We start from the raw sequence: 17127 nt of genomic DNA, 5'->3' as shown, positions 1-17127 counted from the left end.
CCCAAATGTTAGACAGTCTGTAATACTAATCTGGATGGCCTCAGTGCAAAATCAAATGGGTCCCCAGAGATCACCCACTACCAAGACTAAACCAAACTAAATGTTTAGCCATACCAAATCATTGGATACTTTTAAATATTAGCAAAAGGAATCAAAGAATTGACCTTCCTTTGCCTAGGCTAATCTACAGCAGTACTGGGAGAGGTGGAAAAAAAGACATGTGAGTTCTAAGTATTCATGCCAAAAAAGAAAATGAACGTAAGGAAGTTCGTCAGTAAAAATTTAGAGGAGTGGTCTTCACTAAAACAACAAACTCCTAAGACCAAGGTCTTACACACTTTCAGATGCACACTCATAATGAAAGACCTTTTGCCATTGTATGCACCTTATTTTCACATCCTGAGTGTCAGTTATAAGCAGGATTTGATGAAATCCTCTTTAGTACCTGAAAAGGTGTGCCAAGGTCTAAGACAGTCATGAACACAGGACACCTCTAAGTGAAGTTTATTTCTCTTATGGCTTCTTCCTCAGAAGCTCTGCCTATCTTCCATCTAGCTGAGATTTCATCATACTTTCAGAGCCATGAAAAATTCCCTCAGCGGTCCATCATTGCCTCCATTCATTTTATTCCTTTCTGGTCCCATGTCTTTTGGCAACTTCTACACAAAATATTTGTCACTTCAACACGGGCTATCCAGGGGGCTTTGTTATTCTTTCTGTGAGGCTCCCAGTTCTCAGGAGTTACCTGAAGACAGTTCCTTCCTGACACACTTTTTAGCAAAGCTGATAAATAGTGAAGTAGAGAGACAACTATGAACTATTTTCTTAAAGTGCAAAAAAATACATAAAACATCATAGCAAGGCCAATATCTACTTAATCAATACATGTTGAATTAACATTTTTAACTTTTTTGTTATCTCAAGCTTTCCATTCTGCCTGTGTAGTTCCTAATACGTTGCTGACCTTACCAAGGTGTTGCACATTTTGGAACTACTACAATTCTTGAGTTATCCCTTTGCATAGGAATAGTGCCTCAACGCTAGCTTGCCCTCCCAGGAGGGCATTTAAGACCCACAGAGCACACAATTCTATATGTGCATGGAAAAACCAAAAATAAATAAAATATGTTTTCTTACTAGTGCTTGATTACGTGGCTACAGTATGTGAGCATCTCTTTCCAGCAGAGAAAGGTACCTGTTTGCAGTGAGAAATTATGCATTTTATTTGCAGCTGGATTTTAATGGAGCAGCTTTAAGTAGCTTCCAGCTGTCTTTGGAAGGACTTGTCAGAATTTTCCACTGAAAGGAATCTAGGGATATTCAGGAAATAGCAATAACTTTAATAAATCATGAACTGAAACCACTGAAAGCTGGAACTATGCAGTAGCACAAGATTGAAGGAGGAGGGGAAGAGCGAGAGAAGTAAGCATGACAGAGTATGATTTGGGTTAAAAAAGCATTTTGAAATATAACACCTCCTGTTGTGCAAGATGGCTCAGAAAGGCAACAATTATTTCAGGAGCTGTTCTGGGGCACAAAGCCAATGACAAAATATCCATCCTTGGTGCAGGTGAGCAGGTCATGTCTTACCTGACATGTAATGAGTGGGTTTCATACACAGCTGTATGTACTGGTGAAGACAGGTATTTACAGAAAATGTACTGTAAAATATCAGTCAGAACTGTCTTTTTCTGAAAAAAAAGAAATTAAAAACCACCTATATCTTTTAGGGATGCATTTTGCCTGAAGTTTTTTCTTTCAAATTTCCTCACTCACTTGCTGGCTCAAGAAAATTTCACCAAACAGGAAATATCTATAGTTCCTGGTGAGAGCCCAGAGCCAGCTCACAGGGTACACATGAAGTTGTGTGAGTGCTATCAACTTTCCTGGACTCTCTTGCAGTCCCATTCCCATATCTCTGAAGGAAAAGTGATTTGTTGCTGGGTTACTTCAGAATGTCTGATAAATCATTGCTTTATGTCAACAAATTGCTTTTAGGATTCTCTGCCTGGATGCTCAGAATATGAATTGAGGTCCCGAAATGCAGCTTTTGGAAGGACTCGATAAAAATGAGAAGCAAGAAAATTCTCCTTTGTTTCTTGCAATGGCAGTGGGGAGGTCAGCTTCAGTTATCCCCACGTAACCCCTCCGAGCTCGCTCAATGGGGATGCAGTGCTGCAGGGGCAGGGCAGAGCTCAGCTCCGTGTGTGCATTGCAGGAGGAAACCTTCACTGCACAGCTCAAAAGAATCCTTGTGCTCTCGGAACGAAAGGTATAAAGGGGTGCTTGTTACTATTAGTCAACACAGTCCGTTTTCTGGAAAAAGAGTAGGGATCTTGGTAAGAATTTGTGGCAAGGCAAAATTTCTCCAAGAGGAAAAAAAAGCAAATGAAAATTATTTAAAAAAACACAAAAACACTACCTACTCTGTACATCTACAACACATTGCTATGGGATTGACTTTCTGCAGGAAAAAATCAACAGCTCAGTAACTGACACTATCATGTAGTGCTTTGAGTTTTCAACATATTTTTGATCTTTAACATAAAAATCATTCTTTTTTGGAGTAAAAATGCAGTCAAAATGCCTTTCTTTTTTACAAAATCTAATGTCATTCTAGTATTATCTCATTATCTGTGTGAGTCCCGTTTATTCCAAAACCTAGAAATTCCTTTAATTGTTTCCTGGAAGAGAAGGATGAAAGAAGCAGTGTGCTTGTGTGTGTGAGGAGGAGAGATAATGAGATCTTTTGAAGGGCTTTGAGAGAAAGTCGGATTTATTTACAGAATACTGAAGGGAGCTTGTATCTGTCGGTGTCTGTAGGCGTGAAATAGAACCAGGAGCGGGCGGTACCTTGCTGCATGGGGTGTTCTGCCCCCTCCTCTCCCGTGTCCTGGTGCGGCAGGGCCGGGTGCGGTGCGGGCCCGCACACTGCGCTGCCCGTGCGGGGTGCGGCCAGGGCAGGGAGCCGGGTGTGGCAGCGCTGTCCCTTGGCAGGAGCTGTGCGGGCCATGGGGTCTGTGACACGATGGAGGTGGGTGTGCACGCCGGGGAGGCTCGTTCTGCCCCGTTCTGTCCCAGCAGCGCGGCTCTGGCACCGCTCCCCGGGCTCTGCGCGCCTGCAGAGGGGGCCAGAGAATCTGCAGGCTCCGGCTGGGACTGCGGGTCTGCTTTTGGACAGCCTGGGAAGCCTTGGAGCAGAGAGAGGCAGCCTGTCCTCAGTGCTGCACTGCACCATCGCCCTCCGAGGCAACCTGCCCATCACAGGCTTTACTTAGTGATCCACCAGCCGCGTTCAGTGCTCCCAACTCTTTGAAATTGCTAATTTTTCTTGTTTTCAGCAGTTTATAGATTTCACTTCAGCTTTTGTGGACGTGTGCCAATAAAGTCTTAATGATCTTTGTGTTTTTAAAGCGTTTTGTCAGAAGCTGAATGCAATATGACTTTTCCAAAACGGTATGGAAATCATGATCCATCTGCAAATTCTCTGTGTACCACAGTCATTTATTACTTCATACTGAAATTTGAAACATGAGAACAAAGCAGAGGCATAGCCAAATAAAAAAGCCACACCAAAAAGGAACATCTGCAAAATTCTATGAAGAAAAATGCACAAATGTTACGAATTAAACCTTTTCTGACTTTTCTTACAACTGCACAACCTCACACTCAGCAAGACAGGAAGCACTACCAAAATATTTCCTATTTAATATGAAGAAACAGAAGCCCATACCATTTTTTTGAAACATTAAATAAAAGTCTGCTGGCATACTCTAGGACATATAACAGCTGATAAAGAATGAAAATGTGAATCATAAAATGCAATATAAAGTGCAAGTAATTTCAACTTTAACACAGTCTTTATTACAGCTACAATTGACTGTGTTGATTCAACATTTTCAGTCAATGAAGAAGATGCTGCATTTCAGACCTGGAGGGCATGCAGAAACTTGTGCAAAAACCATTTTTTTATTGGAAAACACCAGTTTGTGGAAAGAGAAAATGCTCATAAGACCAGGAATGTTTTTGTGAGTTTTAATTTTGTTAAAGGGTTCAGTGTTATTCAAAAGTAATATGCTTTTTCAAACACTTCTCTTGACAAACCAAGTCATTATTGGGGAGTAGGGGAGGATGACAAAGAAAAAACCAGGTTGAAATAGTAGTCACTCATTCATCTGTAAACTCTTTCAGTCTGCTGGTTTATCGATCATTTCTAAAGTTAAAGCTTGTCTTAATATTTAGGAAAGGAAATCTCAAAAGTCTGGAGCAATATCCCAGATAAACTGCTTCACCATCAGTACCTGACTGCTTGCATTGAGGTATGGTCTGTACTACTGAAGTCAGTGTGAGAAGGGTTGGGACTAAAATAAGGTAAAAAATTCTAGCCACAGAGCTAGAAAGCAACTACAAAGCAAAGCACATTTCAGGTGGATTTTAGGTGGTAAAATTCTGGATTACATACTTGCCAATTTTTGAATTATGTAAGAAAATTGATACACTTAGCTAAGCATGTAACATTCCTCAGTACACTTTCCAATATCAGCATAATACTTATCATATTTTGACAAATGTTAATCTGAAATTCTCCTTGCCCTATATATATTACTGACTTCTGTATTGCAGGGTTTTGCAGGCAGGTGTTGTGTGGTCACACTCTGTATGCAGAAGAAAGGATTTGAAAAGGAATATGTCACACCACTGAAAAATGCTGTGAAACCTCTTTCTCTGCAGTGGAGGATGAAACATTGCTCATGAAAAATCTTCTACTGAAGGAGGATTTCCACATCACAGGGAGCATGGCCTGTGCCATGTGAAAGGCCCTTTCAGTTTTCCTTTATTGTACCTTGCTTGGAGACCCTTAAGCAAGAAAATGTCTTGTTTCCAATAAATGGCTAGAAACAGGAAAGCTATCTACAATCTCTGCATAATCTTTTAGGAAAGCTGTAATGGAAAATAAGGAGAGGTGTGCTAGCAGACAAACAAATTTTCCTTATGATTATCTGTACTGTCACTTAGGGTTTGCATATGCAACCAGAATTTATTTATAAATAAAATACATCACTTTTCCCCAAAGCTTAATTATTCTGGAAGATATTGCTATTTCTAGAAGTGACATAGAAGTGACAATCATCAGAAATAAAGTCCTAACCATCAGGTAAATGTTATACAAGACAAACCTTATGTGTTTGTGTTAAACATTTTCTACCTTTATCATGGCTATGTGAATGATGAATTTGTATGTAGGTTTACACTTTTGACAAAAGTAGATTTGTTTGCAAGCCAAAGGCTGGATATTACATTTACAAAGATCATGCTGCCATCAAAACTGGAAGCACATGAGTAAAAATCTTTCTTGGAAAATGAATCTGAAGAAAGATTCATAAAGGCATTAATTAAGGGAAATAAAAGATTTTTGGGATCAAACTAATCCAATAGAGAAAGGATGCACCAAGTATTTCTCACAGAACATTAAAATCATGCATAGAATAAAGCTGCCTGAGAGGACACAAGCCAGGCTGTATCACTGTCCTTTTCATCGTAGAGATGGGGAAGAATGTCCATAAGTTATGAACACACTAAAAAACCACCCCCATTTCCTACCTGTGACTTACTCATTCCTCAAATCCGCCCTCACAGTGGGCCTGTGCCAGTGGGTCCATGGGGGGATGGAAATGCTGGCAGGGACAGTCATATTCCAGACTGTACAGAACCATGTCAGAGTGCTGGTGACACCTTAGCCACCAGCTGCTAGCCACGTTCCAGCCTTTACACATAGATAGTCAGAGCTGCAGTTAAGATACTAAAATATTGCTAAAATCCTAGAGGAGAACCATACTGAACACAAGAAAGTGTGCATAGACTGCATAAATTGAAATGTTCACATTAATTTTCACAAACAGGGGCTTCCTTTAGCTGGCTTAAAGGTTCATGTGCTTTGTGGTCAGGGTAAAGAGAACTGCTGTCTTTATTTGCAGTTCAACTTGGCACTGAAGTAGCAAATAAACTTTGTCTGTGGCTGCTTTCCAAAGCAAACAGAATTTTTATCTCTACTTGAAACTTTTATTAAAACAATGAATATCACATCTAGCATTTATAAATTCCTTCTGTCCTGCACTAAAGTGGAGCATACAAGAAGGATAACTTGGGTAATTAGCTCAAACAAACCCTGGCTCAGAGGAAAATTCGTGCATAGTGCAATGTGTTAATGTGGAAAGGTGATCAGATCTTGTGCTACTCTGTTCACCCTCTTAACTCTACCGTCTCCAGAAAAAAGAAACTTGACTCAACTGCAGTCCTCCTGGGAACCCTGCTCTGGCATGGTTCCTTTTCTTCCATTCACAGTGAACCTCCTTTTAGAAGTTGTAATCTGCCCTGGAATCTGGTTTCGTATTTTAAGTCAGCAAAATACTGGCTTATTCTTCTCTTTATTCCACAGTATAGGATACACAATTTTTCTGATGCTATCAAGTATATTTAACACCTCAATAAAGGCATTGGGATCAACTTTTTTAATATTTAACTCTAATATAGAACTTGGACTCTCCTCTATATAGAAAGAACATTTACTTGAAGTTGGATCCTTGATATTCCACACTGGTAATAGACTGTTCACTCTTTCCAGCCATTCATGGATGTGTTCCAGATAAGTCCCTGACACATAAAAGAATTTTATGCTATTTGAATACTCTTATAGTAGCTGGAAGCATTTTTCAACAAAGGACCTCACTCAGGGTGATATATTTCATGAATAAGCTTTCCAAATACTTCATGAGGCCACAGTGTACTACTGCACACTGGTAATGCACACGTTAGAGATGTTGTACTCAGCACAGATGTTCCAACACAAGTATTTCAAGCTGAGAAACTGCTGGCCATTACTCCTACACTATTTGAAAGGAGCCCTATTTATACATCTGCTGCTACTGCTATGAGAATGTCATGAAGGTGAAAGAAATGTTACCCTGACATGAAACTTTAGTAACAAACAACCCCCAGTTTTGTGGACAAACAAGAGAAAGATTCTAGAGAATGCCAGCTGTAACCTCTTGACTTGTGTTCCTTTAACAAGACAAAACCAGGCACTTCAAGAGCAGGCAGGCATTGATTTTCTTGGGGAGGTTGATTGTCTGAGCAATATCAAGTTTGCAGCACATTTGCTACATGGGGCAGAGGCACTGCAGCAGGTTTATCCTGCAGGCCTGTCTCACTGTAACCATATCAGCTTCTGTCAACCACAGTATCCAGGAAATTAGGAAAAGATTCATTAAGTCTATTATTTGTCAGTGCAGGGTATTTCTTTCATTCCTTGCCCAGGTCATTTGGAAGGACAGAGACATTTCCAAAATCTCACACTTTTCTGCAGAATGCTCTATTTTTATGCATCAACATCACTTGTGCAAAAATTAGTATTTTTGTTCCAGCTATTGCCTGCAGGAGCAGTCAGAATGAAGCTTTTACTGAGTACAGGGCTGTTTGTACAAAACATAATTTTTCAGTATGGTGTATTCCTACATGCATCTGTGCTTTTTTTCTGTTGCTGGAAATTATCTGAGAACACTGCAGACCAGAGGTAGGCAGAAGCAGAGCCACAGTGATCTGGGCATTGCTGGCTGTGCAGCCATGGCAAACTCCAGAACCTATCTAAAAAGCAAGTCAGATAATTGGATGTCAGCCTGAGGTAATGCTGCTATGACAGTACAGGCAGCTCAGGACACTGGCATTTATCTTTTAAATGTGACCTAATTGCCATTTCTTCCATTAGTGCTAATTGCTCTAAGTGGCCCTTATGTATCAAGCTCATGTCAGTTGAACAACATCTGCTCCCTGCTCATGATGAAGTGTTTCAAACCAGGGAAAAATTTTCTCAAATGGATCCTCTAGAGCATTTGCTCTACTCTTTCTGTCCTGTGTCCTAGGAGGAAGGGCAGTTTGCAGAGGCATGTGTTTGGCTTTATCTGCAGCTGGAATAGATTCTCCAGGCACAGCTGAGAAGTGGAAAGGGACACAGAGGTTACAGCAGCCACCCTCAATATCCCCCAGTGCCTCTGTGCACTGACACACCTGATTTCAGACCTCGGTTCAGGACTGGATTTGTAAGGATGCCCCAGCCTCTGAGTCTCAAAACTCTTTGAGGCTCTAAAACTAACTAAAAGGTTCAGAGAACAGAACAAAAATAATATTGCGGTAACACAAATTGCAATAGAAAACTTTAACATAAACCAGTTTTTGAAGAGAAGGATTCTTCTTCCATGAACATGGAAAGAATCACACTTCATTCATTCTGTGATGAATGCAATCAGAAATTGTCATTGAATGTCATCATCCATAGATATACAGAAACAACAAAAAGCATTGGCTCTGTTCCCCTCTTTTGTGCAGCACATACAAATTCTGTTGTATTTTTTCCTTTTTGCTACTGTATTGCCAATCCCGAATGAAAGAGCTTACCAATATATAAAAAGATTTGGATGGAAATATAATACCTGCAGTTTTGTAACTTGTCTTTTCTAAAACCCCAAAACACCATGCATAGCTTTTTCAAATTGAAATCTGCAGTTATGTTCCAGCCACAAAAACATGCCTATGCTGCCATGTGGATCTCAGCAATTACAGTTTGTTTCTGTAATCCTAACCATATAAAGTCTCCAAACAGTTATTTTGGACAAAACATATTCCTATGTTGCTATTGAATCTTTTAAGATCACTTTCTATGAATTCCATTATTTTAAATAAACATGTTGGTATTTCAGAGGGAATTAAAAAGTAGGTAGTTTAAAAAAACTTGATAGTACCTGATTGACTTTGTTTTGAAGAGTGTTTGAGTAGGCAACAGTTTTAAATTAATGTAAGTTTGTCTGGCCAGGTCTGGCCAGGCTTTGTCCAAAGCCAATTATGTCCTTGCCCATACTGACTTTTTTTTCTAAGCTGCTTTAGAGGTGACTCCTCAGTGCTATGAGCTGTATCAAGCTCCACTGCCTCTAGATTCAGCTGGGATGCACTGGGGTTTGTATGTTTGTGCCAGCTAAGATTAGAGACCTCTGCTAGTAGGCCTTGTTTTATGGGTATATGTTATACCTCCCTGTCACTTACTATTATCCCTTACATAGTGCTGAATTTGTGCTGCAGTCTGGGTCATCAGAGGGATATTTATTTATTAGTGCATATGCTTATATAAATACCATACCATGTTCTAGTGGTAAAATCTTTTGCAAAAATCTTCAATTAAAATTACCATTGTTTTGGCAGCGCATTCCATAACATTCTGAGTTGTGACTAATCATATATTATTTATCTAGACTATCATGTTTTTAAATGATATGAACTGAGCTGGTAACTGAAAATAATAAATTAAAATGCAAATAGGAGGCAAACGTTCAGAAATTTTGGTGTTTCTGACCCAGCTGGTTTGGGCTGAGACTTTTCTTGCCTTGTTCTCTAAGCAAAAATTCCCATTCAAATCATTTGGAAAGTGCAGGGATGGCAGATTTGATGGCATTGGTCAAACACTCAGCTGCTGGCCATGTTGGACACAGCTATGAAGGGATTGGTGCTCCTGTGGTGGGCCTGTGGTGGTGCAGCACAGCCGTGACCCAGCCAGTGTGCCAGGAGTGGTGCAAGCCCAATGGATAATACAGTAAATCACAACAGAGCCTCAAATGCATTTTGCCTTTCAGGAAATGCTTCTATCTCCTGCATTAATAAGGGCCAGGAGGAGCTATTTCAGCTGGTAACATGGTTAACACATATTTTCTCAACGTAGTAGCTGTTCTGTGTCTCCTGTCATGAGCATATATGGATTTCATTTCTTCACTCTGCTCAAGACTGACAACAGTAAGGATTTTCTGTTTTCAACTGAAAACTGTCAGTTTTTCTGGAAGTAGAACAAGCTCCCTGTGGAAAAAATTAGACTTATATTTGTGCCTTAAAAAAATTAATCTAAACTAATTTCAGAATAGAAACTTCTAGATAAATTCCTCTTAGCCTCTGACACTTGGTCTACATTTCCCTCACTTTCCAAGACAGTTTTTATCAATAGTGCTCTTTGCTATGTGCTGGTAGATGTCTGCATAACTTATAAGCCACAGGCATCCAGGACAGAGTGAAGGAACAAGCAGTACCTGATCAAGGCATGAAATAGCAAGTGTTTGTGAAAGGTATGAGGAAGGCTTTCATGCGGCACAGTTTATCCAACTGTGAAAACATTACTCGGGATATTAGAGAGCGGGTGCTCGGAGCTCTTTTGGCTGCTGACCAGGATAAATGGTCCAAGCAGAGGAGCTGACTGCAGATTAGTTACATATAAAGAGGACACAAAGAAAAAAGAGAAACATGACCCAAGAGAGAGCAGCATGTGGGTTGAGAGATTAATCAAGCATTTCCTGAGTTATTTTTCCCTGTGTCCTGCTCCTCAGTGAACTCTACTCTTTCCCTGCTTCTCAAGTAATCCCACCCGGTTCTACGGGTTTACACACAGAGTTGCAAATGTTATCACATCTTCTTCTTCAGGATGCTCTCTGGTTTGAGACACAACAATACAATTACTGAGAACAAAACAACAAACCTCAATATAGGAAAGGCACAGAGTTCAATTCTACCACCACAGCTTTTCATTGAAAATATTATCTGAAAGTCACCGGCAAAACAAACAAATACAGCTTTTCTTCATCATGACATATCCCTCAATCACACTTCCATGACTTTTTCGATGCTCTGAACATAATTGTTACTCTTAAATTTGATTCAGCTGTGTGTAAGGTTGCATCTCAGATGGTCTTTCTGCATTTGTCGGTACTCCAGACTCAGCACTGAATGTCCTCTGAGAGCTCATCACTCATCCCATTGCCATTCTGAACTGTGCTCAAAGAACAAACTGAGTGAGATTCATTTCAGACAAAGTGAGAATGAGTTTTGATCTTGACAGGCTGGAAAGATCTCCGTGCTCCAGGATACTCATTTGTATACTAATTTTTCATCCTGTTTGGATCTGGCTGAACACTTTTATACAAAGCCAATATTTTGCCACAGTCTAGTTAGGAATAGTTAAAAGCCCTCCAAAAAATCATATCCTAAACCCAGAAGAAAGCTGACATATCCTGAAATCTATATGGAATTTGATACTCTTGTCTGCTCTTGATTTTATAAACTAACTGCTCAGGTAACATTTAAAATATAACAATGTGAAACATGGGATACCTTTGGATTATTTTTATTGCCATAAAGTAGAATGTTTTTCTGCTGCTGATAATTCCAGCAACCTGGAGACCATTCTATTTCCAACCCATCTAGCATCTCTAAAAGAGTAGGCCTTGACTGCTGAAGTAATATTGCATAAAAAACCACTGGACTATAAATCTACCACAGCCAGTTGAAGGTTTGCAGTATTCAGGACATACTCTGCTCAGCACTTTTGCTATCACAGAAGGTGCAGCTGCAAGAGATCTTCCTTGCAGAACTCACCCCTTAGTGCATGAAACGAGGCATTATCAGCTATATGCAGAACAAGGTTTTGTCTGACCTTATCTCCAATTGTGAATGATTGCATAACCATAAAAGGTGCTCTGGTATAGTGATTTTTTCCCATTAAGCTACTCTTAATTGAGTTTTCTACTCATTTTTTTCTGACACCTAAGCTAAATATTCCTGTTGTAACTTAAAGAGTGGTGTTCCTATGATTTTAAAGTCAGAGGACAGAGACTCAGCTCTCTAATGAGCTTATGCACATTGGAGAGTCTCACACTGTAACGTGACATTTGATGACCTTTTCCACAAATCTTTAATAATTTTGACTTTGCCAAAACATGATCGAATTTTCAACTCTGCCATTTACAATATGCTTTTCCTCAGCAGCTTCTAATGCTCTTCTTTGGAAGTCTGATTTATTGTTTTTGTGCACAGATAAATGCAATTTATTCTTGCTAACAATGGCACGTACATTAATGATGCACTGCTACCCCCACAGGATGATATATACCATCTCCTTGCTATCCCACCTTTTCAATAGTTTACAAAGTAATTAGCAAAGTGTTTGACAACCTGCTTCATCACATCCATTTCTGTTACACTGCAGCCTGTGCACAACCTCTTGCTCTGCAAAATGAACCCGTCCCATTCAAATCTATTTCTTCATGCTATTTAACTCTTAGAACAGCATGATTGCAACTCACTTTGACTATATAAAACGTTTTCTACATTCATTCTTGCTTATTTGGTTATTTGAGTTTGTAGAAACCAGTGAAGAATAGTGTCATTCTATTAGCAGCAACACTGATTAGTGCTGCCTAGTACGTTTTTAAATGTAGTTCTGTTTCACAGTTCATTGTGCTTACAACACATTTTTATAGATGGTTGCTTTGCCATATGCATGCTGTGCTTTACACAGCCAGTTTAATGTGTTTGTTTTACTACAAATAAATCTGTTCTCTGCTGGGCATTTGTCACTTGTTTTTATGATAAGTGATATATATGATAATTTCATATATCTTAGGTAGATGTTCTTTTAAGTCTTCTATTGCAAAACTATTTTAAGATATCATTTAAAATTTGCCATTGTTGTAGTAACAATGACAGAACAAAAACAGAATTGGAATTCCCTTTCAGGAGGACAAGTGCGAAGGAAAACACATCAGGACTGCTGGTATTAAACTCCACTTTAATTCCTTTATTAGACCATTCCCTAGCTCTTTGAATTCAAATATGTGTTATGCTCTCTGGTTCCACACCATCATGATTAATGCTTTCCTTTGTGGACCATTTTTAGCAGATTGTTGTAACTTTCTCACATCATAACTTTGTGTGGCTTTCCCAAGTGACAGAGGGAGATCAACCACCCATTCTCATTCTTGGCCAGGTTTCCCCTTAGAATACTTTGATTACTCTATTCTTTCCAAACACTACATTTTTCATTACCCACAGATTATTATAATAAAGATATGACTTCGTAGAAGACTGCTATGAGATAAATTTTTAGCTAACTTAATTTCATAATGCATGCCAATGCTATACATAGTTATAATTCCAGCACAGATAAAGGCCCTATGTCTTGGTCTTAATAACAGCTACAACCAAGGTTTAGTCATAACCATGACAAGCTTCACTTTTATTATTTGTTTGTTTGAAGAATTATGGGAGTTTTATGGGTTTATTTGGGGGGGAGTTCCTCCAAGAAATCTTCAAATCTACTTTTGTTATTTGGAAAGCTCATTTGAGAGCCCCAATGGACCTTGAAGTCCTGCAAGATTACAGTTTTAAGTTTTCAAGCATACAGTTTTATTTCTAGTTAGTAAAACATTGTAGGCATTAAATTATTGGTTGCTAAATATTAAACTTGAAAAAAAGAAGTTGTCCTTTACATTTAGCTATAGTTAGTCAGTGAAAATTGTACATTTGAAAGGTGTAGTTCTATATTTATTTGAAGCTGAATCCACTAAACCACAAACAAATGGGTTTCTAGTCTCCTGCTTCTAGAAAATCAAATAGAAGCTTGCAATTACTTGAACTGCACACCATCTGCTGCTACACATATCTGCACACCATCTTCAGCAGGAGCTGGAGGAGCTGGAGGAGTAGGTATGTCTGGGAAGTAGGTCAGCATTCTTGGGGTTTAACATACTTCAGAATAACTCTCCTTGTTTAAAATATTGTTCAGTGATATATAATGAGGAATTGAGAAGCATTTATGATGTGCTCCTACTTGAGTTACTACTGTCAAAACTTCAGCAAGAAATCTTTTCATTAAATTGTTTGATTTGGAGCAGGTCTTTGGAAAAAAATCTTAGTTGTTCACAGATTTTTAATTTTTATATGGCTGTACACAGTTCATTTTTCTTTATCTGATTAAATGTCTATGGAAAGCTGTTCGAACAGGTTCATCAGTAACATATGTCAACCATATAAAATTAGGCCAAGCACTGGCATCTGTTAGCAGCTATTTTCTTAGCTTGAAAAGTTCAGAAAAAGGAGAGCAGCACAGAAACCAGTGCTGTCAGGGAGCACTGAACACTAAACTGATCAAGTCAGAGGAATCTCAGAATACTCTGATTTGGAAGGGACCCACAAGGATCAGCAGCCCCAGTCTGAAGTGAACGGCCCATGTGGGGACCAAACCCAGCACCCTGAAATTATCAGTGCCGTGCTGCCCCAACCAGCTGAGCCCATCTCAGGGTAGGCACTGCCCATGGCACAGAAAGGCAGCAGAACATCCCACCATCCCTTGACATGCAGGGGAATGTTTGTTTTCTGTTCCTACATAAAAGCTTTCTTTGTAGCTACTGGATAGTCAGCTTGCAGAATGAAAACTGGAAAGAACCACTTTTCTCTCTGTGAGGACATTTTTTATCACAAAAGTGTTTTTACCCAAAAGTAAAATGTTTCAGCGCCTTTTTGCAGACTTTTACATAAAGTATGAGTTTGGTTACAATGCTAGAAAGGCCAACATATTTTTTAAATAAATATAAAATGATGGCATCAAAGTGATTAAACACAGAGTAAAGGTTTGCATTCAGAGTTCACCATACTTTGGTTTTTCAGTGTTATTTTTGTGATATCCTTAAAACTGAATGAGAGGTTTCTTCCTCTTGCAAAAGTGACCTGAAATAATTTAGTTTTATTAAATTCATTTTTTAATTAATACATTAATACTGCACCATTACATCTGCAATAGTACTGCAGCTCCAGATCTCACAAATATTATATAAGTTATGAGAATTATAAGCCAGCTGGGAGACCTATTTAGGATGATAAAGAATCAAAGCAATGTCCCTAGAGAGCAGTACAGTTATGTAGTTTATTAGAATCTTTTGAAATATTAGTTTAATTCAGATAAGAAATAATAAATACAGATTTGGGTCAAGTATATTTTAAAGACTGAATTAATTTTGACTTTCACCATCTGAAAAAACAACTCAAAAAAATTTAACGTCCATTAAAAGGTTTTGTTTGCAAAATCTGCATTACCTATTGAGAATATATTGTTGTTACATGACATTTTCAACCATTTCTAGTTTAAACATTGTATAAAATTCTGCCTCTGTCAATTAGACATGCATCAGTCCCTCAGCACATAGCAATTTTACCATGTGATGTTCTAATGCAAAACGCACAACACATGAAAAAAGTATTGGGTTTGTAGAGTGAATATTTAGTTATTCTTTAGGTTGTCATTTGTGGCTTTATGAAAGAACAAACATTAAAAAAAAAGAGAGAAAGGAGTTCTCTTGCAAGTAGAGAGGGATACAGAAGATTACAATACAATGTACAACATAATCATATATTTACTGCACAAAACCAGCCACAGAAATACATACATTCATTTTGAGAGTTACAGCAGATGTTCACCTACTTGAAGTTAAGGCCAACAGCTCTCCCCACCCTCATAAAGCACTGCCTAAGGGGAGAAAACATCAACAAACCAAACAACAAAATCAAAACACATACATGACATCTTATTTATGGATCTCAGCTCCCTAGCTGCTCAATTTGAGGCTTTTGGGTTATAAGATGACCTAAAAGAGCCACAAATGTTCAAAATATGCTGCTAGCTCCTCTGTAACTTATTTCAACTAATGCATTACCAGGGTTTTGAAAACTGCCAAGCTGCAAATAAAAGCTATTCCCAACTCACATTCCTTTTAAATGTCACCTGCAAAGCAAAAAAAGGAAGAAAAGTTGTTCATCCTTTTTATCATCTAATGCTTTGGGTTATTTGTCCATGAAATTCCAACCAGGTTCCTTTTCAGCCTGACAGGATGCAAATATATATTGTCAAGTGGGAGATCTGGATGTGAGAGTTCACTGCCACGACCAGTTGTGCAATTTCCATTAAATGGGTGGAGTCTAAAATTCAGTAAACTATGTGGAGAGGGAAAAGTAGAGGAAGGACTGCACCAGCACAGAGGAGGAAATGGACCAATCCTGGTTTTAGTATGACTGTAAAGTAGAAGAATTTTTGCTCGCCCTCTCCATAGGAACACTTTAATCCATGCTCTAGCCTCATTCCTTAGTCGTGAGTCAGTAACTCAGCAGAAGGATTTCCCCAGGCATGCAAGCAACACGCAGCACCTGAGGGAAAGCCCATTCCTGTGCTTGCCTCTCCTCCTGAGGGCTCAGGTGTGCTGGAGCAGGTCACTCAGTGCCAAGGGCTCATATGCTCATACCAAAGGCTGGCTGCAGAAAGGACAAAACAGCCACCCCCATCATTTAATCAACAATCTGTCCCAAATATGTGATAAATTTAATAATTTATTTACTTATGAGTACTAAAAGTAAAGGGTGATAGCACTCATCCTACCTTCCAGCTACTACTGTTGCATTCCTGCTTCCAAAAATGTTGGTTAAGGCCTCAGCTTCTTAGACAATTGTGTCTATATAGGAATACAAGAACAAAAATTTATGTTCTATTCTCCTTTTCTTGTTTGCTTGCATAGCTTTATATCACTATTTTAAGCCAGTGTGCATTCACAAGGATAGCATTATCACATTTTTTTCCCTAGTCTGGATTTATTTACTCATTTTCCCATAAGGGAAGAAATAAATAACTTTGGAAATGGATTGGACTCAGTTCATGTACTAATCATTATATATACATATATATATATATAAAAGAAGATGTAAAAAAAAAAGATGGACATGGCAGTTGCCACTATAAACAAAATCAATAGAATCTCAGACATAAAAATATAACATTTACTTGAAGGAAAAAAGAGTTCTTATCTTTCAATTGTCCTTTTAATACAATCAAATCAAAGAGCTTTGAGGGAGGAAAAATAGAAAAATGCTTTCGTTGTAACTGGTGTTCTGGGCCAGGTCTCAATATGCTGTGTAATTGTCAGTTCCAGTTTTCCTTTTCCACCCACCAAAAAGCCTTCAATGTCTGTTACTCTGCTGTTCAACTGGTTATTGGGTGCATAAAATGGTGCCCTTATTATTAGAAATTCATTGAGACCTACCAATTGCATCCTGAAAATCCTCTACTTTGCAATTCAAGAAGATAAAATTATTTTTAATAATAGTAAATTGTTTCAGAAAAAAATTGGAGGTGGTGTTCTGGGTATACTGATGGTATCCTCTTATTACTACAGACATGTGTTTACATTCATACTTGCTAGATTTAGCTAACTTGCCACAATAAAT

The 17127-nt window shown here is 38.6% G+C and overlaps 1 protein-coding gene across 1 annotated transcript in view; it reads right to left on the bottom strand.

The window, feature by feature from the left end:
• The window catches only part of LOC134555450 (collagen alpha-1(III) chain-like), a 28684-nt gene extending 25671 nt beyond the window's left edge, over window positions 1-3013 (bottom strand). The window contains exon 1 of the mRNA XM_063407038.1: window positions 2854-3013. Coding sequence (XP_063263108.1) covers window positions 2854-3013 — 160 coding nt within the window. The remainder of the gene's footprint in view (window positions 1-2853) is intronic.
• Window positions 3014-17127: the final 14114 nt, after the last annotated feature.

The sequence above is a fragment of the Prinia subflava genome, chromosome 10, assembly GCF_021018805.1.
Source record: "Prinia subflava isolate CZ2003 ecotype Zambia chromosome 10, Cam_Psub_1.2, whole genome shotgun sequence".
In the NCBI taxonomy this organism is placed as follows: Eukaryota; Metazoa; Chordata; class Aves; order Passeriformes; family Cisticolidae; genus Prinia; species Prinia subflava.
This window is presented reverse-complemented; position numbering and strand designations above follow the sequence as displayed.